The sequence below is a fragment of the Trematomus bernacchii genome, unplaced genomic scaffold (assembly GCF_902827165.1).
Source record: "Trematomus bernacchii unplaced genomic scaffold, fTreBer1.1, whole genome shotgun sequence".
Taxonomy (NCBI): Eukaryota; Metazoa; Chordata; class Actinopteri; order Perciformes; family Nototheniidae; genus Trematomus; species Trematomus bernacchii.
Window position 1 is genome coordinate 347,128 of NW_022987696.1, and position 27,016 is coordinate 374,143.

General features: G+C 45.2%; 1 protein-coding gene across 1 annotated transcript; it reads left to right on the forward strand.

The window, feature by feature from the left end:
* The first annotated feature begins 1,249 nt into the window (after positions 1 to 1,249).
* On the forward strand, positions 1,250 to 25,096 carry LOC117489248 (NLR family CARD domain-containing protein 3-like). Its single transcript, XM_034138444.1, has 12 exons — positions 1,250 to 1,407; positions 1,737 to 1,982; positions 2,294 to 2,467; positions 2,625 to 2,738; positions 3,028 to 3,147; positions 3,448 to 3,526; positions 11,369 to 11,597; positions 11,808 to 13,599; positions 13,701 to 13,874; positions 21,156 to 21,305; positions 21,422 to 21,468; positions 24,486 to 25,096. The coding sequence occupies exons 1-12, from the start codon at positions 1,343 to 1,345 to the stop codon at positions 25,019 to 25,021; spliced, it is 3,726 nt and encodes a 1,241-aa protein (XP_033994335.1). The 5' UTR covers positions 1,250 to 1,342; the 3' UTR covers positions 25,022 to 25,096.
* The last annotated feature ends 1,920 nt before the right edge of the window (positions 25,097 to 27,016 follow it).

The following is a 27,016-nucleotide window of genomic DNA, read 5'->3' on the forward strand; positions in this document are numbered from 1 at the left end:
ATAATTATTTGACCTAAAACTAAATGTTTTTATGAACATGACATGGGGATTTGCTAACTTTTGATTTCCCCCATTTTACACGACACAAATGGAGGCCACTATGGGCCACAACTAACACGTAGGTTTCTGTAGGGTTCATGGCAGACGGATGCAGTTGCTCTCAGGAGGATATATAATAAAGGTGTGTTAGCTGCTGAGCCTATTTAGTGTGCATACGACACACCTGGCACAGTTTATTCATTTCACACGTAGCGTAGCGCGTGCATGTCGCCGTCCAATCCTTTTGTCAATCCGTCTTAACCGCCTTCGCTTCCGAATCAGCATTGCTATTGCATTTGACTGGTCGACGATCTGTATTTGTGTTTGCTTAAATAAGGCAGACGAAGCTCATGTCTGAGGTCGGAAGGTAAACAGACGCCTCATTTACAGCAAGTGGGCGCGGGAGGTTTTTCTTCTTCTTTTTCTCTCGGTTTTTTGGCGGATTGCAACTTTAAGGTGCATACCGCCACCTACTGTACTTGCCGTGAAGTTGTTTGCGGCCTGCCAGTAAACCCAAAGCAGAAGAAGAAGAAGTGACGTCAGCGGTTCATTTGCCTAATCCACTCCCAGGAACTCATTTTGGTGTGAACGCAATCTGCTTTAGTTCATCAGAACTAAAAGAGCTCTCATGAACTATTGTGGGAAAAGTACTTGGTGTGAACGCGCCTAATGGGATTCACCTGGTTAGATAAAGGTTTGAAATTAAATAAATAATCAGTGAATCAACAAAAGTAGTTTAACAAATAAACAAATAAATAAAATCAGTTTGAATTCAATAAAATAATTTTCCTAATTCAATACGATAATACACAATTTATTATTTACTTTTTAAATCACATCATTTATAAAATAAATACAACACTTATATTTTTTTTTATGAAATGTGTAAATCTGACATATTTTTTAATCAATTAAATTTGTTTTAAATTGAATTATTTTGTTTTGTTTTTCAAATCAACATTTTAATATATTACATTTGTTTTATGAATGAATTAACTCATTGATATCGGGTTCAGGAGTCATTTTGCTGACTCATGTTAACGGAGAGGAGACGCCATCTTTATCTTTCTCTGATATCAGTATTAGGATGCAGCAGCAGAGACCTGGACCTGGACCTGAAGCTGGACCTGAAGCTGGACCTGAAGCTGAACCTGGACCTGGACCTGGACCTGAAGCTGAACCTGGACCTGGACCTGAAGCTGGACCTGGACCTGAAGCTGGACCTGAACCTCGACCTGAAGCTGGACCTGGACCTGGACCTGAAGATGGACCTGAACCTGGACCTGGATCCAGCTGTGTGTCCATGAAGAGTGACGGGTCTATGGATCCCCCTCTTACCTTTAAATCTGGACGTCCTGCAGAGGGAAGGTGAGAATGTAAAAGTGTGTAACGTGATCAGCTCCTTTCTGAGGAGTTCAGAGTTTCTTCTCCCGGACGCTGGGACATTGTTCTGTTAGCTCTTTGGTTCTTCTAACTTACTCCATCTTTTCAGAGATGTTTATTTTATTCTTGTGTTGTTGTTGTTGTGTGGTTGTTTTATCTCTGCTAGAAGTCAGATGTCCTCTAGAGGGACGCTAAAGAAGAACTGGACATCTGAAACTGATGTGAAGCTAATGAAAGAGCAAACTGATCCATGAACTGGAACCAGAGAGAATCTGCTATAACTCACTTTGTTCACTTTTACTTGTTTGTATCAGGAAGCAGCGGAAGAAGAAGAGACCTAAACCTAAACCTAAACCTGGACCTGAAGATGGACCTGGACCTGAAGCTGAACCTGGACCTGGACCTGGACCTGGACCTGAAGCTGGACCTGAAGCTGGACCTGGACCTGTACCTGAAGATGGACCTGCAGATGGACCTGGATCCAGCTGTGTGTCCATGAAGAGTGACGGGTCTATGAGTTCCCCTCTTGACTTTAAATCTGGACGTCCTGCAGAGGGAAGGTGAGAATGTAAAAGTGTGTCACGTGATCAGCTTCTTTCTCCCGGACGCTGGGACATTGTTCTGTTAGCTCTTTGGTTCTTCTAACTTACTCCATCTTTTCAGAGAGGTTTCTTTTATTCTTGTGTTGTTGTTGTTGTTGTGTTGTTGTTTTTTCTCTGCTAGAAGTCAGATGTCCTCTCGTGGGACGCTAAAGAAGAACTGGACATCTGAAACTGATGTGAAGCTAAAGAAAGAGCAAACTGATCCATGAACTGGAACCAGAGAGAATCTGCTATAACTAACTTTGTTCACTTTGACTTGTTTGTATCAGGAAGCAGCGGAAGAGACCTAGACCTGGACCTGAACCTGGACCAGAACCTGGACCAGAACCTGGACCTGCAGATGGACCTGAAGATGGACCTGGACCCAGCTGTGTGTCCATGAAGAGTGGCTGGTCTATGGATCACCCTATTGTCTTTAAATCTGGACTTCCTGCAGAGAGAAGGTATGAAATTGAAAACTGGACTATCTTCTGACTCTCAGACTCAGAAAGTGGTCCCACTGCGCGACGTTTGCAGCGTTAGCCTGTTGAAAATGTGAGCTTGATCATAAATCCAATAAAATGAAGTGCACAAAGATGAATTCTTCTTTATTTGTATCAGGATCCAGAGACCTGGACCTGGACCTGGACCTGGATCCAGCTGTGTGTCCATGAAGAGTGACTTTTCTATGCAGTCTCCTCTTTACTTTAAAGCTGGACAAAGTGCTGATGAAAGGTAAGAATTTCAAACTGGACTCTGTTACTATCTGACTCTCTTTGGAGAAGAGTAAATCCTGCTCCAGCCTCCAACGTACCTCTCTTGAGTTGGTTTCTAATTACTTCTATTTATATTATGAATCATATAATGAGCAAAGACAGATGACTCTACCAAATTAAGACATTAATCATGGACTGTTTTAGACGACCCCCCCCCCCCCTTCTGTTTGACGGCAGGCAGCGAGCTGTTAATGGCATGAAGGGCGGCGTGAGGTGTCTGGTGGTTTTATTACTCTGTTCTTTATCAGTCTCAGGATCCAGCAGCAGAGACCTGGACCTGGACCTGGACCCCGCTGTGAGTCCATGAAGAGTGACTTTTCTATGCAGTCTCCTATGAACTTTAAAGCTGGACAAAGTGCTGATGAAAGGTAAGAATTTCAAACTGGACTCTGTTACTATCTGACTCTCTTTGGAGAAGGCACCACAGATTGGTTCAGATCAGGCTCCAGATAATAATGGGGCTTTCTGTTCCTTGCACCATCAGCTGCTGTGAGGCTTCTGATGGTCGGACGCTTTCAGGCCTCAGTAATATTGGTGTTTTTATAACCCCCCCCCCCCTCCACCTGCTGAGCCACAGCTACCCTGTTATTCTGTCTTCATCTCAGAACACCTTCAGTCAGCTGTGTGCAGATTAGAGTCTTTAAATGTTCTGGATGTTTTCTCCACAGAGTTCTGCAGGAGTTCTCCGAGGTTCCCGGTGATCAGTCTGCCCCGAAGCATCACACTGACCTGGACTCCATATTTATGGTGTGTACATACATTTACTATGAACTACAGATGATCTACCATTCAGGTCCTGACAGTGTCCATGCTGCTCTGTTTAGACCAGCAGGCCTTCAGACGGACAGATGATCACATGTTGTCTTCTTTAAATTCCAGGGTTCATACAGTCATTAAAAACCTGGAAAGGTCATGGAAATTTAAAATGCAAATTCCAGGCCCTGGAAAAGCTATGGAAAACAATATTTTTCCCAAAGTTTTGAAAAAGTCAAGAAAATGTAACTAAAGTTGTATCAAATATAATTTATATTTTATCTAATCGCCGAAATAGTAATACTATAATGATAATACATACTGTATCGTATAGTAAGGAAACGTAAAATGGCATTTAACTTGAGGTATTTCGCTGGTGAGAGATGTTTACGATCACGCTGTGAGCCTCTCCGCTCACACAGGGTTCAAAGAGGGACGGAAAGAGCAGTTTATTAGCACCAAAACAAAGTACACAACACGAGTTGTAAAACGTTGCCCGTGTGGGATCCTTCACAGGTCCTTTGGCGACCTTCCAGGATCCCGCCTACTGCAAGACTGACCAGAACCAGGTTACCACATGCTTTTATTCAGTGACTGATTACCTGATTCCGATCAGCTGTCTGGCCTCCGGCCGAGCCACTCCCTTCACTCCAGCAGCCGGCGCCCTAACCACACCCCTAACCACATACTCCCACCGCCCGACTCAGGCCGGGATCCCGCCAGCCGCAAGCTGACTGACCGGATCTGAAGGCAAGGCAATTTTATTTATATAGCACTTTTCAGCACGTGGCGATTCAAAGTGCTTTACAAAATAAAAACAAAAGACATTTAAAAACAAATACAGCATAAATACATTATTAAATGGCATTTAAAAACTTGAAGCACCCTTTCGGGCAGGTCGGTCATGTGGTCAGCTCCGAAAAGGACGGGATGAACCGCCTGTAGTAGCCGGCCAGCCCCATGAACCTCCTGACCTCTTTTTTCGTCTTGGGCGCCAGACAGGCTGAAATGGCGGTTGTTTTCTCTATCTGTGGCCGCACCTTCCCGCCGCCCAAGTGGTACCCCAGATACCGTACCTCCCTCCGTCCAACAGGCACACTTCTTCGGCTTGGCCGTGAGCCCCGCCTGCCTCAGGGACTCGAGCACTGCCCCCACCTGCTGCATATGCTGCTCCCACGTCTCACTGTGAATGATGACATCATCCAAGTAAGCAGCAGCATATGCAGAGTGGGGACGCAGCACCCGGTCCATGAGCCGCTGGAAGGTGGCTGGAGCTCTGAACAACCCGAAAGGAAGTGTGATAAATTGATACAAACCATACGGAGTGGAGAAGGCCGTTTTTTCCTTAGACTCTGGAGAAAGGGGAATCTGCCAATAGCCCTTGGTTAAATCCAGCGTCGCGTAAAAGCGAGCAGTGCCTAGCCGATCCAGGAGTTCATCGACACGGGGCATTGGATAAGCATAGAATTTGGACACCTCGTTCACCCTGCGGTAGTCCACACAGAACCGGATTGACCCGTCGGATTTACGTACCAGCACGACGAGGCAACACCAGTCACTGGTGGACTCTTCTATCACTCCCATCTCTAGCATAGCCTGAAGCTCCGCCTGAACAATTTTCCTCTTGTGTTCAGGCAGCCGATAGGGCCGTGAACAAATGGCCACGCCCGGGGGCGTTTCTATGCGGTGGTGTATGAGAGAGGTGCGCCCTGGCAGCGGGGAGAACACGTCGGCAAACTGCCTTTGCAACGAAGCAACGTCTGCTCTCTGGCCCGGTGAGAGATTGTCGCCACAACAGACCGGGGCTAATTTGTTGCTTTTAATGACCTCCGGTCCCAACTCATCTCTCTCAATCACCGTGGTGGCCAGAGAAACAGACGCCACCTCCCTCCATGCTTTCAGGAGGTTAAGGTGGTAAATCTGTGTTGCTCCCCCCCTGTCAGAATGCACCACCTCATAATCGACGTCCCCCACTCGTCGTGTGACCACGAAGGGTCCTTGCCACTTGGCGAGTAGTTTAGAGCTAGAGGATGGGAGTAATACAAGCACTTTATCTCCCGGTGAAAATTGTCTCAGTTTCGACCCTCTGTTGTACAGGCGCTGCTGACGTTCCTGAGCCTGGGGCAAATTCTCCCGTGATATCTGCCCCAGTGAGTGGAGTTTTGCTCGCAGGTCCATAACGTACTGTATTTCGTTTTTACTGGTGCTTGGACCCTCCTCCCAGTTTTTCTTAACTATGTCCAAAACACCCCAGGGCTTCCTGCCAAATAACAGCTCAAAGGTTGTGTACCCCCCTGTATACATACTAGTGTTGTCACGATACCAACATTTTGGTTTACGATACCGATACCAAGTCAAGAATTGCGATTCCGATTATTTTTCGATACTTTTCTTTTATTATTTTCATGATCAATAAAATTGTAGTTTATCTGTTAAGTGTTTTCTTCCAACATGGTCTCTTCTTTATACTTGAGTTTATGTGATTTCTCTGATAGTTAACTTTATATTTTATTAACATGTAATAGTACAGTAATATAAATAATTATTGACTAAATGTACATTGCAGATGTTAGCCACATTGGTAAGTTAGCTACAAAGATAGCCATATTAGACAGTTATCATTGCCATTAATTGCCTCGTCAAACTACGAAAACGTTCGTTTGTCACAAAATAAATTACACTTGTTTGACTTAGATTTGAGGGCATGCTTGAGCATGATGTAATTATGTTATCTATCACAGGGGTTCCCAACCCCCGGTCCGCGGACCGGTACCGGGCCGCGGAGGTGTTACTGCCGGGCCGCGAAATAGCTGTGAGTTTATCGTAATATTTGCAGAATTATAAATATATAAAAATATTTTATCTTATATTTTTCAAAAAGTGTTTAATTTTCGCACCTGTGCCACCAGTCATATTATTTCATCCAGTAGCTAGTTAATCTTTCACCAGGAAACCGTTGAAAATGGCTTTTATGATGTTCCGAGGGATTCGCGGCTCAGCCTAAGGTCTCAGCCTCTCGTGCGCACGAGAATGTTACCGGTGCGCCAAGTAGGAAGAGGAGCGCACAGGAGACAACCGTTTGATTGCAGACTGTTATGTTTATGTGGGGAAATGGTGGTGCATACATTATTTGAGATATATTTCAAACTCGGACTTCATTTTAAGGACATGTCGGCCAGGGGTGTAGAGCTATTTGTTTAACCTGTTTCACGCCTTCCCCCCGGTACCGGGCGGATAAACGCGTCATTTGCAGGAAACAACGTCTAAGGAATCTTAATATTGAATAAAACTATGAATGTGTTATATCCATGTAACGGGAAGAAACTCAGCTAACTGATCTTTTTAATTTTTTTTTTCAAAAAAAACCCACAATGCTAGCACTCAGCCTCTGAATTAGCCTCGATCGAAAAAACGGGACCTACAAAGGCACTTAAACTCACTCAGAACTCCCTTATTACTTATCCTAGATGCACAGCCAACCACTCGTTTTTGGTGTCCTGGAGACACTGAATCTAAGGGTGCCCACCTCAACACTCAGTGATAAACATTCGCGACGCTATCAACGAAAGCGTACATCATCACATGTGGAGCTAAGAAGCTAAACACGTAAATATGGCTTACCTTGGTCAAAAGTGGTCTTCAATGGCATTAAAACGATAAAAAAACGATGCTGCAGTTAATCCATAGGTTCATCCTATGTGTCTGTGCCTTCTTTGAAATTATTTCTGATAATCCATAAGCAATACAACTGCGTTTTAGTTTCCAAACTCCAGAAGGAGACATTCCTCCACTTTGGTTTCGTTTTCCACACGCGAAGCGCCCACATTTTTTCTTTACAGCTTGTGTGGGTGTTGTCCTCCCCCTTCGATTCTATTGGCTCTAACGGTCACAAGGGTATGTCAACCAACCAAATCGAGCAAGGGGGGCCAGAGATAGGTCAAATCCACCCAAATGACCCCAGATGGCCCAGTTTTTGGCTAAACCTCTCTAAAAAGGTCAAATGTCACTTGTTTTGCATCAATCTTGATACAGGGTACTTATTATATGTTGTACTTTGGATTCCTAAAGCTTTTAGTCTACTAACCCATCATCCAAGGGTAGTTTTCACTATCTGTAAAAAATAATTTTTGGACGGACACTATAATTTACAGTTTTTTACTATGTAAAATCTGAATTTTCTTTAAAATAAAAAACATTTATATTGATTCTGACACTTCTACATCCAACTCACAGGTTTATCATTACTTTGAGAAAAAAGATTATTAATTTAACCCTTTTAGAAGGGAAGATATGGTCATTTGTTCTGGGAATGTCATTTTCGAGCCTGAGACCTGAAAAACAGGCTCAGAGTGGAACAGGTTAAGCACCGGATTGGCAAAACAGGAGAGTAAACCAGTCTGCCTTGATCTATGAATTAATGTCCGGGACTCTCACGGTATCTGCTGCCCGCGGCTGTTTTAAAGAAGGAAACTCTCCTTCATGAAATGAAATGGCTGCAGCATCAGGAGGCAGCGGGACGTATACTCCGCCTCTGAGAAGTGCAGCACCAGCGCGTAAAGAGCTGTGCCTTTTTACGCACCGCATTCGCTGTGTTTAACTTAATCAGAACAGCTTAAGAGTGACTGCAGGCTGCTACGTGTTAACCACACACACCTCTACACACATCTCTACACACACCTCTACACACATCGAACTGCCCGATTACTCCCCCTTTTATTAGTTTTATGAAGGAGATGTCCAGTCAGTCACCAAGGCGCATGATGTGTGTGTGTATGTGCTCTGCTCAGCTCAGCTCTGTGTGTTCGGTGTGTTTGTGTCTGTCCGACACCGGCATTTGTTTTCAAATGTTGATGAACAGTAATTTACACACATATGGCTAACTCCATATGCGGCTGTTCCCAAAATAAATTAGTTTAATCTTAATCTCGATGTAGTGCTAAATGCTGTCGGAGTGCACCGGAACGAACGACACTATCATAATATCTTCTGAAAACAAATGCCAGTGTCACACACACACACACACACACACACACACACACACACACACACACACACACACACACACACACACACACACACACACACACACACACACACACACACACACACACACACACACACACACACCCTGGCGACCGGACATCTCCTTCATAATGCGCCTTCTCCTCCTTTTCCCAGCATTCACTGATTATCCGTAAATCATACAAACAAAACCAAAACGTTGATTTATCTGTTTTCCCGTTTGGTTTAAAAACTGAATAACGTGTTTTTTTTGGTTTTCCGAAAAACCAAAAAACGACACCGGTTCTTTTTTAAACTTTGTTAATATGTTTTGGATGCATATTGTTCTAGTATTCTAAATATTTAATTCAGTTAAAATTAACAACCGGTCCGCGATTTTTTTTTTATGTATCTGCCGGTCCTTGGCACAATAAAGGTTGGGAACCCCTGATCTATCACATTCGCTAACCTGTCTGTCTTTAAATTCTTTAAACAGCTCTGAATGCCGGTCGGCGAGGTGCTTAGCCAAGTCTGATGTGTTGGCTCTCTTGGTTTGCAGGGATCTAAAACATTTCTTACAGACAGGCCTCGTGGTGTCCGTAGGCTTGCCCTCACTGTCAGAGATATAGCTACAATACTTCCACATTTCGCTTCTGGCGTCTTTTTTGTCAACAAGCCGAGGCGCAGCGGCAGTTGCACTCCCACTTGCAGCCATGCTTCTCGTTTTCTCACATGCTCTGGCAGCTAGCGCGTGCACGAGAGAGGGGAGGCACTTAGAGCGTGCTGGAGAGGGGAGGGACTGCAGGCACGGCTGCAGGGAGTGGAAGCAGAGCGCTGAACACACACGGCTCTTATTAAAACAGCGCTTTCTCACCGGAGTACTTTTCCCCGTCATTCTTAAAGTACTGATACTAATGAAACGGAGGAATCGTAACGTTTTTAAAGGCAGGGTATCGCGGTACCTTTCAAGTATCGGTACACCGTGCAACACTAATGCATACCAGTATACAGTACGTCCCTTCCAAATCGGGGGAGGCAACTGGCGGTCCCGCAACCCGGACCAGCTGTCCGACCTCCATGAGAGGACACTCCCGTCGCAAGTGGCCGGGCTGCCCGCACCGCCAGCAATCCTGCCCTGGCGTCTGAGGAGCCCCCCGTGGTGCTGGATGACCAGAAATGTAGGCCGGACCCTCGGGAGAGATAAAAACAGGAGGGTAAGGTAGGTCTTGGGGGGAAAGTGTCGGGGCTGCGGGGTAGGGGCCGTATGGTGGTGGTGAGGGAAGGGCAGCTGCTCCAGGAAACCTCCTCCTCGGGGCTGGGACGGGTCTGCCCGCTGAGACGGCCAGTGGTCGAGGCTCCTCTTTCATGCTCCGCCAGGGAAGCGAGAGGTGGTCCTCCGCGAGGACGACGGCTGCTTCCAGGTTGGCGGGGCGATGGCACTGGACCCAATTCGCCGTCGAAGATGGCAGGCCGGCGATTAACTGCTCCAGCGCCACCTGCCCGACAACTTCCTCAGCGGAGCGCACCCCCGGCTGGAGCCAGCGACTCGCCGCATCCAGGAGCTGCTGCGCGTAGGAGAAGGACCCTGCCAGCATCCTCGAAGGGGAGGGCCCGGAACCGGCGGCAATGTCCCTCTGGCGTGCTGCCAAGCCGGTCCAGGATGGCCTTCCTCAGATGTTGGTACACAAGCCGAGAGGCCGCTGGCAGGCTGTGGGCGGCTAACTGCGCACCCCCAGATAGCAGGGGCAATAGCCGCGCTGCCCATTCCTCCTCCGGCCACCCGCACCCCGCCGCTGTGCCCTCAAAGATGTCCAGGTATGCCTCCGGATCGTCCTCTGCCGTCAATTTCTGGAGGGCAATCGAAGGCGGCCGGGCCGGGTTGGTCGCTGGATCGGCCTCCCGGGCAGCCGGACGCTGCAGCAGCTCCCGTAGGAGAGCCCGGTCCTCGCGCTAGCTTGAGGCGATCCCGAGCAGAGCCTCGCTCTGCTGCACTGCCGTGGTGGTCTCCTGCATGTGGGCGAGACGTTGAAGGGCCTGACCCAGCGGGGTTTCTCCTTCTGACATGATTGTCCCTGTTCGGGCGCCAACTAACCACACCCCGCTGCCACAACGCCCTCTAGTCTACAGTGGCTTTAGCCTGTAGGAGCTAGTAAGCCTACTATTTTGATATAAGTTATTTGTTTTACAACATGTTTCATATGCAGACCTTATTTTCCTGTTCCATGTTATAATAAACCATTTTCAGTGGTACCGATGAGAAAGAGTAATTTGTTTTGGTCATGGAAAATTAGATAAAGGTCATGGAGAAGTCATGGAAAATCATTGGTGAAAAAGTGTATGAACCATGAACTTAACTGTTGTTGCATCGGCAGACCTGTATTAATCAGACCGACTGACCTATCATAACTATTGAGTCTATGCAAGTTTAGGCTCAGATTCACCTCTGAAAGGTCTTACCTCTACTAACTTCTGGAGAACCAGGTTCAATTAACTGCTGTTTGAAAGCAGACGACTTAATCTGTTTAAGAGATCCCAGAGGATTCTGTAGTGAGGTGTGGCCCTGCCTAAGTGTGAATGTGGCAGTCGAGCAATCCAAGAGGGTGGGATGAATATAGAAAAAAGAGGATGTCAAGATCTGCGTCGGGTGATCTTTTTTCAATAATGTCCTCCTTGCTGCACATTATCCCTAACACAGTGGTCACCAACCAGTCGAGTGTGGTGCGGGTAGATCGCTAACCCTAACCCTAGCTTAAAAAGGTTGGTGACCACTGCCCTAACATAATAACTTTAGTTTTAACGATATTCATCTGATCAATGTTCATCAATCTGTTCCAGCTGCTGGAGGAGAACATCGTGACTTTTGTGAAGAACGAGCTGAAGAAGATCCAGAAGGCTCTGAGTTCAGATTACCCAGAAGGCTTAGAGAGTCAGAGTGAGGAAGAGGAGGTGTTGGACGGTGAGGATGAAGAGCAGAGGAGGTGCAGCAGAGAGGCATTTCAGAACATCACACTGCACTTCCTGAGGAGCATGAAGCAGGAGGAGCTGGCTGAGCGTCTGCACAGCAGTAAGAGGGTTTAACACATTTAACATGATGGAGAGGAGATGGAGGAACATGGAGAAGTTTACAAACTCTGCTGTTAATATGCTGCACACGTCTGCATCAGTGTGTCCTCTGAGGAGCTGATTCAAACTATACAGCCACACTTAAATGTTCAGAGTCTCAGTGTTTCTGCAGGACCCACTCACTGATTCCACTTGTTGTTTCTTCATTCAGGAAGTGCTGCTGCAGTGTGCAGTAAACTCAAATCCACCCTGAAGGAGAGGTTCCAGTGTGTGTTTGAGGGCATTGCTAAAGCAGGAAACCCAACCCTTCTGAACCAGATCTACACAGAGCTCTACATCACAGAGGGGGGGTCTGCAGGGGTCAATGATGAACATGAGGTCAGACAGATTGAAACAGCATCCAGGAAACCACACAGACCAGAAACAACCATCAGACAAGAAGACCTCTTTAAAGCCTCACCTGGAAGAGATGCACCAATCAGAGCAGTGATGACAAAGGGCGTGGCTGGCATTGGGAAAACAGTCTTAACACAGAAGTTCACTCTGGACTGGGCTGAAGGCAAAGCCAACCAGGACTTCCAGTTCATATTTCCATTCACCTTCAGAGAGCTGAATGTGGTGAGAGAGAACAAGTACAGCTTGGTGGAACTTGTTCATCACTTCTTCACTGAAACCAGAGACGCAGGAATCTGCAGGTTTGATCAGTTCCCGGTCGTGTTCATCTTTGACGGTCTGGATGAGTGTCGACTTCCTCTGGACTTCCACAACACTGAGATCCTGACTGATGTCACAGAGTCCACCTCAGTGGATGTGCTGCTGACAAACCTCATCAGGGGGAAGCTGCTTCCCTCTGCTCGCCTCTGGATAACCACACGACCTGCAGCAGCCAATCAGATCCCTCCTGAGTATGTGGACATGGTGACAGAGGTCCGAGGGTTCACTGACCCACAGAAGGAGGAGTACTTCAGGAAGAGATTCAGAGATCAGAATCAGGCCAGAACCATCATCTCCCACATCAAGACCTCACGAAGCCTCCACATCATGTGCCACATCCCAGTCTTCTGCTGGATCTCTGCTTCAGTTCTGGAGGAGGTGTTGAAAACCAGAGAGGGGGGACAGCTGCCCAAGACCCTGACTGAGATGTACATCCACTTCCTGGTGGTTCAGTCCAAAGTGAAGAACATCAAGTATCATGGAGGAGCTGAAACAGATCAACACTGGAGTCCAGAGAGCAGGAAGATGATGGAGTCTCTGGGAAAACTGGCTTTTGAGCAGCTGCAGAAAGGCAACCTGATCTTCTATGAGTCCGACCTGACAGAGTGTGGCATCGATATCAGAGCAGCCTCAGTGTACTCAGGAGTGTTCACACAGGTCTTTAGAGAGGTGAGAGCACTGTACCAGGACAAGGTGTTCTGCTTCGTCCATCTGAGCGTTCAGGAGTTTCTGGCTGCTCTTCATGTCCATCTGACCTTCATCAACTCTGGAGTCAACCTGCTGTCAGAAGAACCAACAACCTCCCAGCAGTATGAGGTCAAACTTACACTAACAAATCTCTACCAGAGTGCTGTGAACAAGTCCTTACAGAGTCCAAACGGACACCTAGACTTGTTCCTCCGCTTCCTCCTGGGTCTTTCACTGCAGACCAATCAGAAACTCCTACGAGGCCTGCTGACACAGACAGGAAGTGGCTTAGGGACCAACCAGAAAACAGTCCAGTACATCAAGAAGAAGATAGATAAGGATCTGTCTCCAGAGAGAAGCATCAACCTGTTCCACTGTCTGAATGAACTGAATGATCGTTCTCTAGTGAAGGAGATCCAACAGACCCTGAGTTCAGGACATCTCTCTGAAGAGAATCTCTCTCCTGCTCAGTGGTCAGCTCTGGTCTTCATCTTACTGTCATCAGAAGAAGATCTGGACGTGTTTGACCTGAAGAAATACTCTGCTTCAGAGGAGGCTCTTCTGAGGCTGCTGCCAGTGGTCAAAGCCTCCAACAAAGCTCTGTAAGTGAACACTTAACTGTCCAGATGAAATTTCATTTTATTTATTCAGCAGCAAATAACAGTTGTAATTAGTTTCTTCTGTATTACTGATTCCTCTCCAGACTGAGTGACTGTAACCTCTCAGAGAGAAGCTGTGAAGCTCTGTCCTCAGTCCTCAGCTCCCAGTCCTCTAGTCTGAGAGAGCTGGACCTGAGTAACAACGACCTGCATGATTCAGGAGTGAAGCTGCTGTTTGCTGGACTGAAGAGTCCACACTGTGAACTGAAGACCCTCAGGTTAGTGAAAAGCTGTTTAATCCAATCCACTTTATTTCTATAGCACATTTTAAAAACAGAGGGTTTGCCAAAGTGCTTCACAATGAACATAACATTATAACAAATATAATATTACAAGAATAGATAAAAGGCACACATAAGAATAAATACAAGGCACTAAAAGGCTATGGACAGACAATAAAAGCATACAAATAGGTAATGCAGATAAATTGCGTCACTCGCTACTTTCCTTATAACATGTAAAATCACATTACAACGTACCCCATTCCATCTGCCTAGCCTTTAGCAAGTAGGATAGCTGCCAGAAGTTATCGTTTTGCTCAGGGAAGTGGACGCGTGTCAGTGAAACTTCCTGCAGACTCGTGCGGACTCCGAGGCAGAGCCGTAACCGTAGCAGATCCAGAGATCCAGGCAGACTCATCATGCACGAGTCAACAGCACGACTCAGCAAATCCTGACTCACTGAATCAAGGGAACTTCCTTCACTTCCTGCAGACTCGTGGGGACTCAGAGCCGTAACCGTCAGATCCAGAGATCCAGACTCGTCATGCACGAGCATAGCCGCGGGAACTGGGAAGTCATTTCACTTAGGGGGTGCGGACAAAAGTGGGGAGAGATTTCAACAGGGCCGGCTCTAGACAATTTGCAGCCCTAGGCGAGATTTTAGCTGGCGCCCCCGCCCCCAGCCAGAGAATCGTACAGTAGAAAAGATTACATTACATTTTACATTACATTGCATTTAGCTGACGCTTTTATCCAAAGCGACTTACAATAAGTGCATTCGACCAAGAAGATACAAACTTGAAGAAAACAGAATCATATAAGTACATCAGGTTTCATAGAGCCAAAACATTTCAAGTGCTACTCAACTAGCTTTAGATAAGCCAGTCCTTTATTAGTATATATGTGCTTTGTTAGTAATTCTATCGCTCGAAGTGGAGTCAAAAGAGATGAGTCTTCAGTCTGAAGAAGATGTGTAAGCTTTCTGCTGTCCTGATGTCAATGGGGAGCTCATTCCACCATGTTGGAGCCAGGATATCAAACCCACGTGTTTCTGCTGATGGGAACTTGGGTCCCCCTCACAGTGCGGGTGCAGCGAGCCGATTGGCTGATGCAGAGCGGAGTGCACGTGCTGGGGTGTATGGTTTAACCTGTTACGCACCTTCCGCCCGGTACCGGGCGGATAAACGCGTCATTTGCAGGAAACGACGTCTAAGGAGTCTTAATATTGAATAAAACTATGAATGTGTTATATCCATGTAACGGGAAGAAACTCAGCTAACTGATCTTTTTAATTTTTTTTTTCAAAAAAAACCCACAATGCTAGCACTCAGCCTCTGAATTAACCACGAGCGAAAACATGTAACGTAAAGCGGCACATAAACTCACACTAACTCCCTTATTACTTATCCTAGATGCACAGCCAACCACTCGTTTTTGGTGTCCTGGAGACACTGAATCTAACGGTGCCCTCCTCAACACTCAGTGATAAGCATTCGCGACGCTATAAACGAAAGCGTACATCATAACATGTGGAGCTAAGTAGCTAGAAACGCTAACATGGCTTACCTTGGTCAAAACTGGTCTTCAATGGCATTAAAACGATAAAACGATGCTGCAGTTAATCCATAGGTTCATCCAATGTGTCTGTGCCTTCTTTGAAATTATTTCTGATAATCCATAAGCAATACAACTGCGTTTTACTTTCCAAATGCCAGAGCTAGAATGTAGCTCCACTCTAACCTAGATTTTCAAACGCGAAGCCCGCACCTTTTCTCTTTACAACGAGTATGTGTGTGGGCCTCCCCCTTCGATTCTATTGGCTCTAACGGTCAGAAAGGTGTGTCAATGATCCAAATCGAGCAAGGGGGGCCAGAGATAGGTCAAATCCACCCAAATGACCCCAGAAGTGGGGGTTTTTGGCTAAATCTCTCTAAAAAGGTCAAATTTCACTTGTTTTGCATCAATCTTGATACAGGGTACTTATTATATGTGATACTTTAGATTCCTAAAGCTTTTAATCTACTAACCCATCATCCAAGGGTAGTTTTCACTATCTGTACAAAATTATTTTTGGACGGACACTATAATTTACAGTTTTTTACTATGTAAAATCTGAATTTTCTTTAAAATAAAAAACATTTATATTGATTCTGACACTTCTAAATCCAACTCACATATGTAACCTTGCTTTGATAGAAGAAATTATTCATATAACCCTTTTAGAAGTTAAGTTGTAGTCATTTGTTTTGGGCATGTCATTTTCGAGCCTGAAACATGAAAAACAGGCTCGGTGCTTAACCTGTTCCACTCTGAGCCTGTTTTTCAGGTCTCAGGCTCGAAAATGACATTCCCAGAACAAATGACCATATCTTCCCTTCTAAAAGGGTTAAATTAATAATCTTTTCTCAAAGTAATGATAAACCTGTGAGTTGGATGTAGAAAAGTCTGAATCAATATAGATGTTTTTTATTTTAAAGAAAATTCAGATTTTACATAGTAAAAAACTGTAAATTATAGTGTCCGTCCAAAAATTATTTTTTACAGATAGTGAAAACTACCCTTGGATGATGGGTTAGTAGACTAAAAGCTTTAGGAATCCAAAGTACAACATATAATAAGTACCCTGTATCAAGATTGATGCAAAACAAGTGAAATTTGACCTTTTTAGAGAGATTTAGCCAAAAACTGGGCCATCTGGGGTAATTTGGGTGGATTTGACCTATCTCTGGCCCCCCTTGCTCGATCTGGTTGGTTGACATACCCTTGTGACCGTTAGAGCCAATAGAATCGAAGGAGGATACTCACATAGACACACATTGTAAAGAAAAAATGTTGCCGCTTCGCGTGTGGAAAGCGAAACTAAACTGGAGGAATGTCTCCTTCTGGAGTTTGGAAACTAAAACGCAGTTGTATTGCTTATGGATTATCAGAAATAATTTCAAAGAAGGCACAGACACATAGGATGAACCTATGGATTAACTGCAGCATCGTTTTTTTATCGTTTTAATGCCATTGAAGACCACTTTTGACCAAGGTAAGCCATATTTATATGTTTAGCTTCTTGGCTCCACATGTGATGATGTACGCTTTCGTTGATAGCGTCGCGAATGTTTATCACTGAGTGTTGAGGTGGGCATCGTTAGATTCAGTGTCTCCAGGACACCAAAAAATAGTGTTTGGTTGTGCATCTAGGATAAGTAATAAGGGAGTTCTGAGTGAGTTTATGTGCCTTTGTCGGTCCCGTTTTTTCGATCGAGGCTAATTCAGAGGCTGAGTGCTAGCATTGTGGGTTTTTTTTGAAAAAAAAAATTAAAAAGATCAGTTAGCTGAGTTTCTTCCCGTTACATGGATATAACACATTCATAGTTTTATTCAATATTAAGATTCCTTAGACGTTGTTTCCTGCAAATGACGCGTTTATCCGCCCGGTACCGGGGGGAAGGCGTGAAACAGGTTAACAGGTTAACCATGTCCTTGATGTAGGAAGGGCCAGATCCATTCACAGCATGGTACGCTAGTACCAGTGTCTTGAAGTGGATTCTAGCAGTTACTGGAAGCCAGTGAAGGGAGCGGAGGAGCGGCGTGGTGTGGGAACATGTAGGAAGGTTGAAGACCAGACGAGCCGCTGCATTCTGGATGAGCTGCAGAGGTGGGATGGCACATGCAGGTAGACCAGCCAGGAGGGAGATGCAGTAGTCTAGGCGTGAGATGACGAGAGCCTGGACCAGAAGTTGCGTAGTTTTTTCGGTCAGGTGGGGACGTATCCTCCTGATGTTGTAAAGAGTGTATCTGATAAAGATAAAGATCAATAGAGTATCCAAGGAATACACAATAGAATGGGGGATGGACGCCACATCCTCTAGGGGGGTCTGGGGGTATATGCCCCCCGGGAAGAAATGTTTGAACATTTTAAAGTAAAATGCTTCAATCTGGTGCACTTTGAGCATAATCATAACACATAGATCTAGGGGGTACAACTCTAAAACACCCATATGAAAAAGATCGGTTTACATTTGAATAATCAAATAAGTATGTGAACATAACCAATAACCCATAGCCAATAACAAATAAATGTAACTTATTTTATTATTGTTGTTCATCATATCTTATTTTACCTTAAAGTGGACCTATCATGCTATATTTGAATAATATAGTGTAGGACCATACCTATATAAGGCATATTTATACTTTTTTTTTTTCAAAATACCAAACAGATCATGCATTTTAGCCATGCCTCATTTTGCTCAATTTGACATTTTTTAGCTCTGTTTTTGCAAGGGCAGATTCAGTGAGAACAGCACCACCTACTGGCCTGGCATTTGTACTACAGCGTCTCCAGCGCTTTCGAACGGCAATGGCCGTGGCTGTCTCCTCCTGATTGGTGGAGTTGGCCCAATAGCCGTAGCGCCACCGTCCTGACGTCAGGACAGTGTTCAAATCTGGATCAGTTTTTATCAGATCCGTTGCAGCCCCTTTTTTAGAGATTTGGGTATGGAGGAAAATAGAGAGGGTTGTGTTTTCTGACACTTGGTGAGTTCCCTGGAACACCGGGGACACATATTCATGTAGAAAAGACGTACAAAAGTGCATTTTGCATGATAGGTCCCCTTTAACATTTATTTATTTATGCATCTTTTTTTATCTCCAGTTTTAAACGATATTTTTGGTTACTGTAGTATAGTATACATAGTATACATTGGAATGATTTCAAACCTTTTTTATTTATCCTAATAATTGTAAAGGAGTGCCTTGGAAGTATGTGTTTACATCAATTGTGACCAAACCGTTTGAGACCCACTGAGATAATGCGGCTTTCACACCAGTGCTTTTCCCGTTCTAGCTCCGGTTTCCCTTTTCTGCTCCCGCTTTGTTCACACCACACAGAGCCGGGGTGGTACTGCGCCATTGCCTCATCGTTTGCGTCATGACGTAACCGTTTACGTCGCTGCTTCATAAAAGCCAAACCGCGCGGAAATCCCTCACATCGACAACAATAACAATGGCCGATTGTATTGAAGCGCTGTTCGCTTTGGTTATGCTATGCTATCGTTGTGTACAAACTGCATAAAACGCGGGCATGCCCCTGCCCCCGCCTCGACGTAAGAGAGACGTAAGCGGCGCCGCCTCTTAGCTCCGAAGTGAACTATCTAAACACAGAGAAAAAAACTGTACTTTTCAGGCTCTAGCTCCGAGCTGGCCCTGAAAACGCGTTGGTGTGAAAGGGGCAGTCTAAAGTGAACTATCTAAACACTCATAGTCTGACTGGAGAGGACTCTCCCTCCACATTATTGTAGAAACATCTTCTTCTTATATCCGTTAGAGCAGCTAGCACCAGATTCTAATAACAACAGCACCGGTACCGGCGCGCTCTTCTCTCTCTCCCTCGCTCGCTCCCACGCTCACTCGCCCTTTGGCTGTGAGCTGCGGGCGCCTGATAAGCCAACATCCCCCATTTTCATCACTTACAGCGCCCATCGTACAGGGCAAATGAAAAGTGTAATTTAGTTAAAGTGGACCTATCATGCTCTATTTGAATAATATATTGTAGGGCCATACCTATATAAAACATGTCTGTGAAGTTTTTTTTTCAAAATACCAAACAGATCATGCATTTTAGCCATGCCTCATTTCGCTCTATTTGGTCTTTTTTTAGCCCTGTTTTTGCAAGGGCTGATTCTGTGAGAAGTCTTCTTCGCTGCTTTTGTGGCAGACTACAGCGCCACCTACAGGCCTGACATATGTACTACATCGTCTCCAGCGTTTTCGAACGGCAATGGCCGTGGCTGTCTCCTCCTGATAGGTGGAGAGTTGCCCATATAGGCGGAGCTCCCCGTTTCTGACGTCAGAACAATTTCAAATCTGGATCAGTTTTTATCAGATCCGTTGCAGCCCCGTTTTTAGAGATTTGGGTATGGAGGATAAGAGAGAGGGTTGTGTTTTCTGACACTTGGTGAATTCCCTGGAACACCGGGGACACATATTCATGTATAAAAGACGTACAAAAGTGCATTTTGCATGATAGGTCCCCTTTAATTATGAATATTGTTACATCAAGGCCGAAAATTAGGATGAGCACCAACGGTAAAAAATGATTCCCTCCCAGAGCTACCAGCGCAGCGCCTCCCCAGATCTGGCGCCATAGACGAACATCTATAACGCCAGTGCTACGGGCCAGCCCTGGATTTCAACAACAGTAACATGAAGTTTTTCAAATGTACACCATTCGCAGCCCCGCCTCCAGCACCCCTATTTCCCGCGGCTATTGTGCACGAGTCAACAGCAGACTCAGAGATTCGCAAATCCTGACTCACTGTGCAAAACATAGCAGACTCGTGCGGACTCAGCCGTAACTGCAGCAGATCCAGAGATCCAGCAGACTCGTCCTCATGCACGAGTCAACAGCAGACTCAGATTCGCCAAATCGCAAAATAACCCTTTTTTTTGTGCTTTACAAAAAATGAAAGACATTAAGAAAATGGCATTTAAAATCAGTCATTAAAAAGAAAAGATAATAAAATAAACATTAAAAGAAAAAATACATGGATAAAAGTTACAGTGCAGTTTAAGATGTGAATAGTTCAATTAAAAGCAGCGGCAAAAAGAAAAGTCTTCAGCCTGGATTTAAAAGTAGTCAGAGTTGCAGCGGACCTGCAGGTTTCTGGGAGTTTGTTCCAGATATTTGGAGCATAATAACTGAACTTCTCCAGGTTTAGTTCTGACTCTGGGGACAGAAAGCTGACCAGTCCCTGAAGACCTGAGAGTTCTGGATGGTTCATCATTTAGCAGGAGGTCAGACATGTATTTTGGGCCTAAACCATTCAAAGCTTTATAAACCAGCAGCAGTATTTTGAAATATATTCTTTGACACACAGGAAGCCAGTGTAAAGACTTCAGAACAGGAGTGATGTGATCCACCTCACCCTCAAATGTGTTTGTTAGAGAAATCAACTGTGTGTGTGTGTGTGTGTGTGTGTGTGTGTGTGTGTGTGTGTGTGTGTGTGTGTGTGTGTGTGTGTGTGTGTGTGTGTGTGTGTGTGTGTGTGTGTGTGTGTGTGTGTGTGTGTGTGTGTGTGTGTGTGTGTGTGTGTGTGTGTGTGTGTGTGTGTGTGTGTGTGTGTGTGTGTGTGTGTGTGTGTGTGTGTGTGTGTGTGTGTGTGTGTGTGTGTGTGTGTGTGTGTGTGTGTGTGTGTGTGTGTGTGTGTGTGTGTGTGTGTGTCTGTGTCTGTGTCTGTGTGTGTGTGTGTGTGTGTGTGGGTGGGTGGGTGTGTGTGTGTTCAGTCTGTCAGGCTGTCTGGTCACAGAGGAAGGCTGTGTTTCTCTGGCTTCAGCTCTGAGCTCCAACCCCTCCCTGAGAGAGCTGGACCTGAGCTACAATCATCCAGGAGACTCAGGAGAGAAGCTGCTGTCTGCTGGACTGGAGACACTCAGGTATGGACAGAGACAGACAGACTGTGTCTCTGTCACTGAGGGACACTGCTTCCTGTTTAATGGTGGACATGAGTGAAGGTGTATGAAGCTGATTCTGACTGTGTTTCTTCCTGCAGGATGGACCATGGTGGACTGCAGTGGTTGAAACCTGGTGTGAGGAAGTGTGAGTGTGTTTTCAGTTTGATTCATCAGAGACTACACATGAGATCCAGAAACACAACAAAGTGAACACAGAACCAACTAGAGAATGCAATTCCTGAAGAAATTGCTAGTGGGAATGCTTTATGCTGAAAAGCTGACGCTAAACTGCTATGCTGAAATGTAATGTGTAAGAAGAAAGTGAAGAATTTAGATTGGAATGATACATGAACACTGGGGGCTTGAATGTGTGATGAGTGAAGAAAGGAAAGTACAAAGGCTTGGAAAAGCAGCAGAATATTTGAACTGCAAAATGTTGAACTAACTTGATGGTGAATGATCTGTCGCCATGCCAACGGCATTTGATGACATCCCATAATACGCTTAGATGCGTTGATGGCTGCATCGTTACCAAACCTGTGAAGTTTTGGGCCATTTGGAGCATTTTCACTGAAGTTATGAGAAAACCGTGTTTCATGGCGAGCATTGTGTTGCCATGGCAACGGCATTTGAAGAAATCTCAAAACTGTCCCGTAGATGTCTTCATGGCTGGACTGTTAGCACACATGTGAAGTTTGAGCACTTTTTGAACATTTTCATAGGAGTTATAGCGACATCGTCTTTTATTGCATGGAAACGGCATTTGATGACACCCCATAATACGCTTAGATGCGTTGATGGCTGCATCGTTACCAAACCTGTGAAGTTTTGGGCCGTTTGGAGCATTTTCACTGAAGTTATGAGAAAACCGTGTTTCATTGCGAGCATTGTGTTGCCATGGCAACGGCATTTGAAGAAACCCCATAATTGACGTAGAGCTGTTGAGGGCTGGACCGGTGATATACAAGCGAAGTTTGGGGGACGATCGGACCGTGTCCATTGGACTTACAGCGACATCGTGCTTCATGGCGAGTGGTCTGTCGCCATGGCAACGGCATTTGATGACACCCCATAATACGCTTGGATGCGTTGATGGCTGCATCGTTACCAAACCTGTCAATGTGACATCATCGTGTTCCATGACACAGGTGTTTATATTTGAGCTAACGACGACAGCTGTGTGTCACCAATAATGTATAAAATAGGTGGAACATGTTGAAGTCAGTATGAAGTCTCCATCAGACAGAAAAGAATAGGCTCAGACAGTCTGTTAAACTCCAGTGACCACGCACTCTAGTTAATGTTACACGAATAATGTCAGAAAGATGTGTAACATTTTAAAGTTGGAATGAGGTTTCTGAGTGAAAGTATGAATGAACAGTTAGCAGTTGAAGTCGCATGAAGATTTGTTGAAGTCTGAAGAATTTCTCCATTGACTTCCATGTTAAAAATGTGATGAATGTATCTCTGGAATTATGAAAGTTATGAATGATAAAAGTAATAGCCATTGATTCCCGACCGAGCTGAACGTTTGGAGTTTCTGCGATGTTGAATGTGGGAGAAGAAGAGGGACAAAATCCCGGCGGAATAATAATAATAAAGTTGGAATGCTGTTAACAGCATTCCAACTAAATAAATACATTTCTTAACAGAAAGATCTCTTCTTCTTTTCACTGTTATAGGTATATTCTGATATTCAGGGTTTGGAGGGTTACTTTCAAAAGTATTCAGCTCCAGTTCCTAAAGACCAGTTTAGAAATGTCCTCAGTACGCTCCCCCCACAGGCTCTGGTTACTGCATACAGAGAGTAACACAGGAACTAAAGGGGAACAGCAGATTGAGGCAGTGACATGTTCAAACTAACAGGAGAACTCACAAAGCAGAAATAAAACTCACCAGGTGTCCACCTGTGCATTTAAAGAAGAAGACTGAAAGTAACGTCTCTGAGCACCAGGAGAAGTGCTTTATAAATACCATGTCTTTATTATTACTCTAAATGATAACCAAGAAGCAGATTCAGGCAGTTCCTCTACCTGTTCCAAGTACTGGACTACACATTACACTTTCTTTCAATTGCTAAAACAATTTTTTGAAAGCAGGGCTTATTTTATCAAAACCACACACACAAAGTGCAAAACACCTGATATATCCTGCAGAATGAAGCCCTGCACCCAGAAATACAGAAACACTTACTCTCATATTTTATGGTGATCTGTATTTAGAGAATTCTTAATGTGCAGAAACTAGGGCTCTCAAAGTTAACGCGTTAACCCACATTTCTCTTAACGCCACTAATTATTTTAACTTGCGATTAACGCATGTGTATTTGCCCTCGGTCCGCCCCGTAGTTTTGCCCTCTCTCCCTCTCTCTCTCTCTCTCCTCCTCTCTCTCTCTCTCTCTCTCTCTCTCTCTCTCCTCTCTCTCTCTCATCTCTCTCATCTCTCTCTCTCTCTCTCTCTCTCCTCCCCCCTCTCTCTCTCTCTCTCCTCCTCCCTCTCCTCTCCTCTCCTCCTCCTCCCTCCCTCCCTCTCCTCTCTCTCTCCTCCTCCTCCCTCTCCTCTCTCTCTCTCTCTCCTCCTCCCTCCCTCTCTCTCTCTCCTCCTCCTCCCTCTCTCTCCCTCTCCTCCTCCCTCCCTCTCCCTCTCTCTCTCTCTCCTCCTCCCTCTCTCTCTCTCCCTCTCTCTCTCCATATATCCATTGTTGTTGTAAACAGTTCTTACATGAAGCCTTTTTCTAGTGCTTCCATCCTGATAGCTGAGTCAACAGTAAAGCAGTTCAGAATCCGAAAATAAAATTTAAATATTTTGCACACTTATTCCACTTATTCCTAGTGTGCCACGGGTTACACGTGCCAGGGGTTGCCGACCCCTGGGTTAATCCAATATGTCTGTGTCACTTTGAAATGATCTCTGATAATCCATCAACAATAAACCTAGTTTTCAGTTTTCAGATTTCAGAGCGTGAGATAGGTTCGCTCTCATGCAAAACTGCATGCGCAAAGCCCCCACTTGTTTTTGGTAACGTTGGTGTGTATGTGGAAATTTCCCTTCGATTCTATTGGCTCTAACGGTTCAAAAGAGATGTCAATCACCAAAATCGACCAATGGGTAAAGTAGTTAATAAATGAACAGATGATAACCTGCAGCTGTTCTCTCCATCAGATGCCTGTGAACTGGAGCTAGACATAAACACAGCAAACAGACTCCTCAAACTGTCTGACAACAACAGGACGGTGACACATGTGAAGGAGAGGCAGCCATATCCTGATCATCCAGAGAGGTTTGGCTACTCGGTTCAGCTGATGTGCAGAGAAGCTCTGACTGGTCGCTGTTACTGGGAGGTCGATTGGAGAGGACAGGTTTTTATATCAGTGACTTACAGAGGAATCATCAGAGGAGGCAAAGAGGACTGTGAGTTTGGAAGGAATGATCAGTCCTGGGCTCTGGAGTGCTCTGATAGTCGTTACTCTGTCTATCACAATAAGAGAGCGACATTGCTCTCCACCTCCTCCCCCACCCCCTCTCGTAGAGCAGCAGTGTATCTGGATCATCCTGCTGGCTCTCTCTCCTTCTACAGAGTCTTCTGCGACACACTGATCCACATCCACACCTACAGAACCACATTCACTGAACCTCTCTATGCTGGGTTTAAGTTCTCTGATGGTTCCTCAGTGTTTCTGGATCCTCTGCAGGTCTGAGACAGGAGAGAGGAGAGAGGAGAGAGGTTCTTACCGGGCCAACAACCGGGCTGAATATGCTAAACTAGTGACGGCAAGGGGGCTACAACTACAACAAAATGAACATATTTGACCGTGATTTAATTGTAATACACGTTTCAAAATGATGCCAAAGTAACAACATACTGATACCGGTTAGTAAAAACCATGAATTAATGCTTTGACAAGTCTGCAGACAGACGGCAGGCGAAAAACCTTTTTAAATGAGTGTTTCTGAATGGAGATCGGGTCGACCAGGCTAAGCTAACGCAGTATATGCCCCGACCGTCCACACTCACAACAACGGCCTATACAGACATAAATAAACCAGCGACTGTATTCTCCATGACACAGGCAGTCTGTGGTTTGTACTTGTTTAACTTTTGTCCAGTTTCTGAACGGATATGAGGAGCTGTGAGCTCTGAGTGCTAACTGCTAACAGCTAACGGCTGATGTTGTGTGGTTGAACGTCAGTGACGGCGGCTGAGATCCTCAACGCTGATTGGCTTCCGCGAGAACGCGTCGCGCGAATTTGACGCTCGAGTTGAAAAAATTGAAATCTCGCGTTTAACGCGGCACCGTTCAATCGCCTCAATCGCGTGATTCGCGCCGCGTCCACCGCTTCATGCGCGCCGTCGGAGCGAATTCGCGTCTGTCCGCGTCTCTGCATTGACTTTACATGTAATCGCGCCGCCCCCAAACATCGCATCGCGTCCGGTGTGAACGCAGCATTATAGCCTGGCATTGACTTCAGTTATCCAGTGTTCGTGATCAGTTGTGCAAAAGATTTCGCTTTATTCCCATGTCTGTTGCATATAATTAGTGGATGAATGAATGTGTTCTGTTGATAGGTTATAGACTTTCTACTGTTCTCAACTGTTTTTCACTTTAATTGGATAGTCCTAACACATGCCTACAAACGCTCAGTGGAGAACCTACTAAAAGTATACTGATAGTCAACTCTAGATTAGTTGACAATCAACAGATAGTCAACTAAACTCTAAAGTTGCTTATCTGCAGAGATGGGGTCGTTACTAAAAAAAAGTAATATATTACATATTACTTTAAAAAAAAGTAATATGTAATATATTACACTACTTCGTTACTCTCTACATAAAGTAACTCGTTACTTTACTCGTTACTTTACTCGTTACTTTACTCGCAGGGCCGGCCCGCCCCTCCCTACAGGCAGATCACGCAGACTGCTAAAGTTTCAAATGTTCTCTTTAGTTCAGTTTCCATTGTCGCATAAGACTGATCCAGATAGCTCTGACCATGGCTGTCCTCTGTCTCCTGCTATCTGTATTTTGCGCAGTATATCTCTGAACGATGCGATGGTGATTCCACTGTGCAAATGGGCAACATTACCTCTACTATGAAGGATGCTACAAGCCTGTCCATCTCTGCTTTGGTTACCGGTCCTCCAAATTCTAATTTGTGCTGCTTCGGAGTCGGCGGTGGCGCACTCACAACATCCTCACTCTGGGTTCGGGGGTCCGGTCCTTAGCTATTAGCTTCACCTTAGCATGTGTTCTTTGCAGGTGTTTGTTGAGGTTTGACGTGGTGTTTGCAGCAGTGGATAACAGCTTCTGGCCTGGACACAGTTTGCACCTCACCGTCACATTCCTGTCTATTCTTCGGACGAACTCAAAATAATGGGCATACCTCCACCCCTCGAAAGTTATCGCTGACTCTGCCATGTTTAAGCAGCACTAGGAGATGTGGCCGCGCAAGTCGCGCAGATTACGTACATATAAACCTGCGGCGGAAACCCCTCTTGTCTGTCAGTGTGATTATGACTGATTTTATAAAAGTAACGAAGTAACGCGTGTCGGGGCAATGTTAGTAACTGTAGTGTGATTACTGAATTATAAAAGTAACGCGTTACACTACTCCGTTACCGACAAAAGTAATATTATTACAGTAACGCGTTACTGTAATAATATTACTTTGTAACGCGTTACACCCAACTCTGCT

What these genes read in the sequence shown, in the direction of transcription:
- LOC117489248 (XM_034138444.1), top strand. Translation starts at nt 1,343, where the DNA reads ATGAAGAGTGACGGGTCTATGGATCCCCCTCTTACCTTTAAATCTGGA. An exon ending in GGACGTCCTGCAGAGGGAAG is followed by an intron (nt 1,408 to 1,736) that starts GTGAGAATGTAA and finishes TGTTTGTATCAG; the next exon opens with GAAGCAGCGGAAGAAGAAGA. An exon ending in GGACGTCCTGCAGAGGGAAG is followed by an intron (nt 1,983 to 2,293) that starts GTGAGAATGTAA and finishes TGTTTGTATCAG; the next exon opens with GAAGCAGCGGAAGAGACCTA.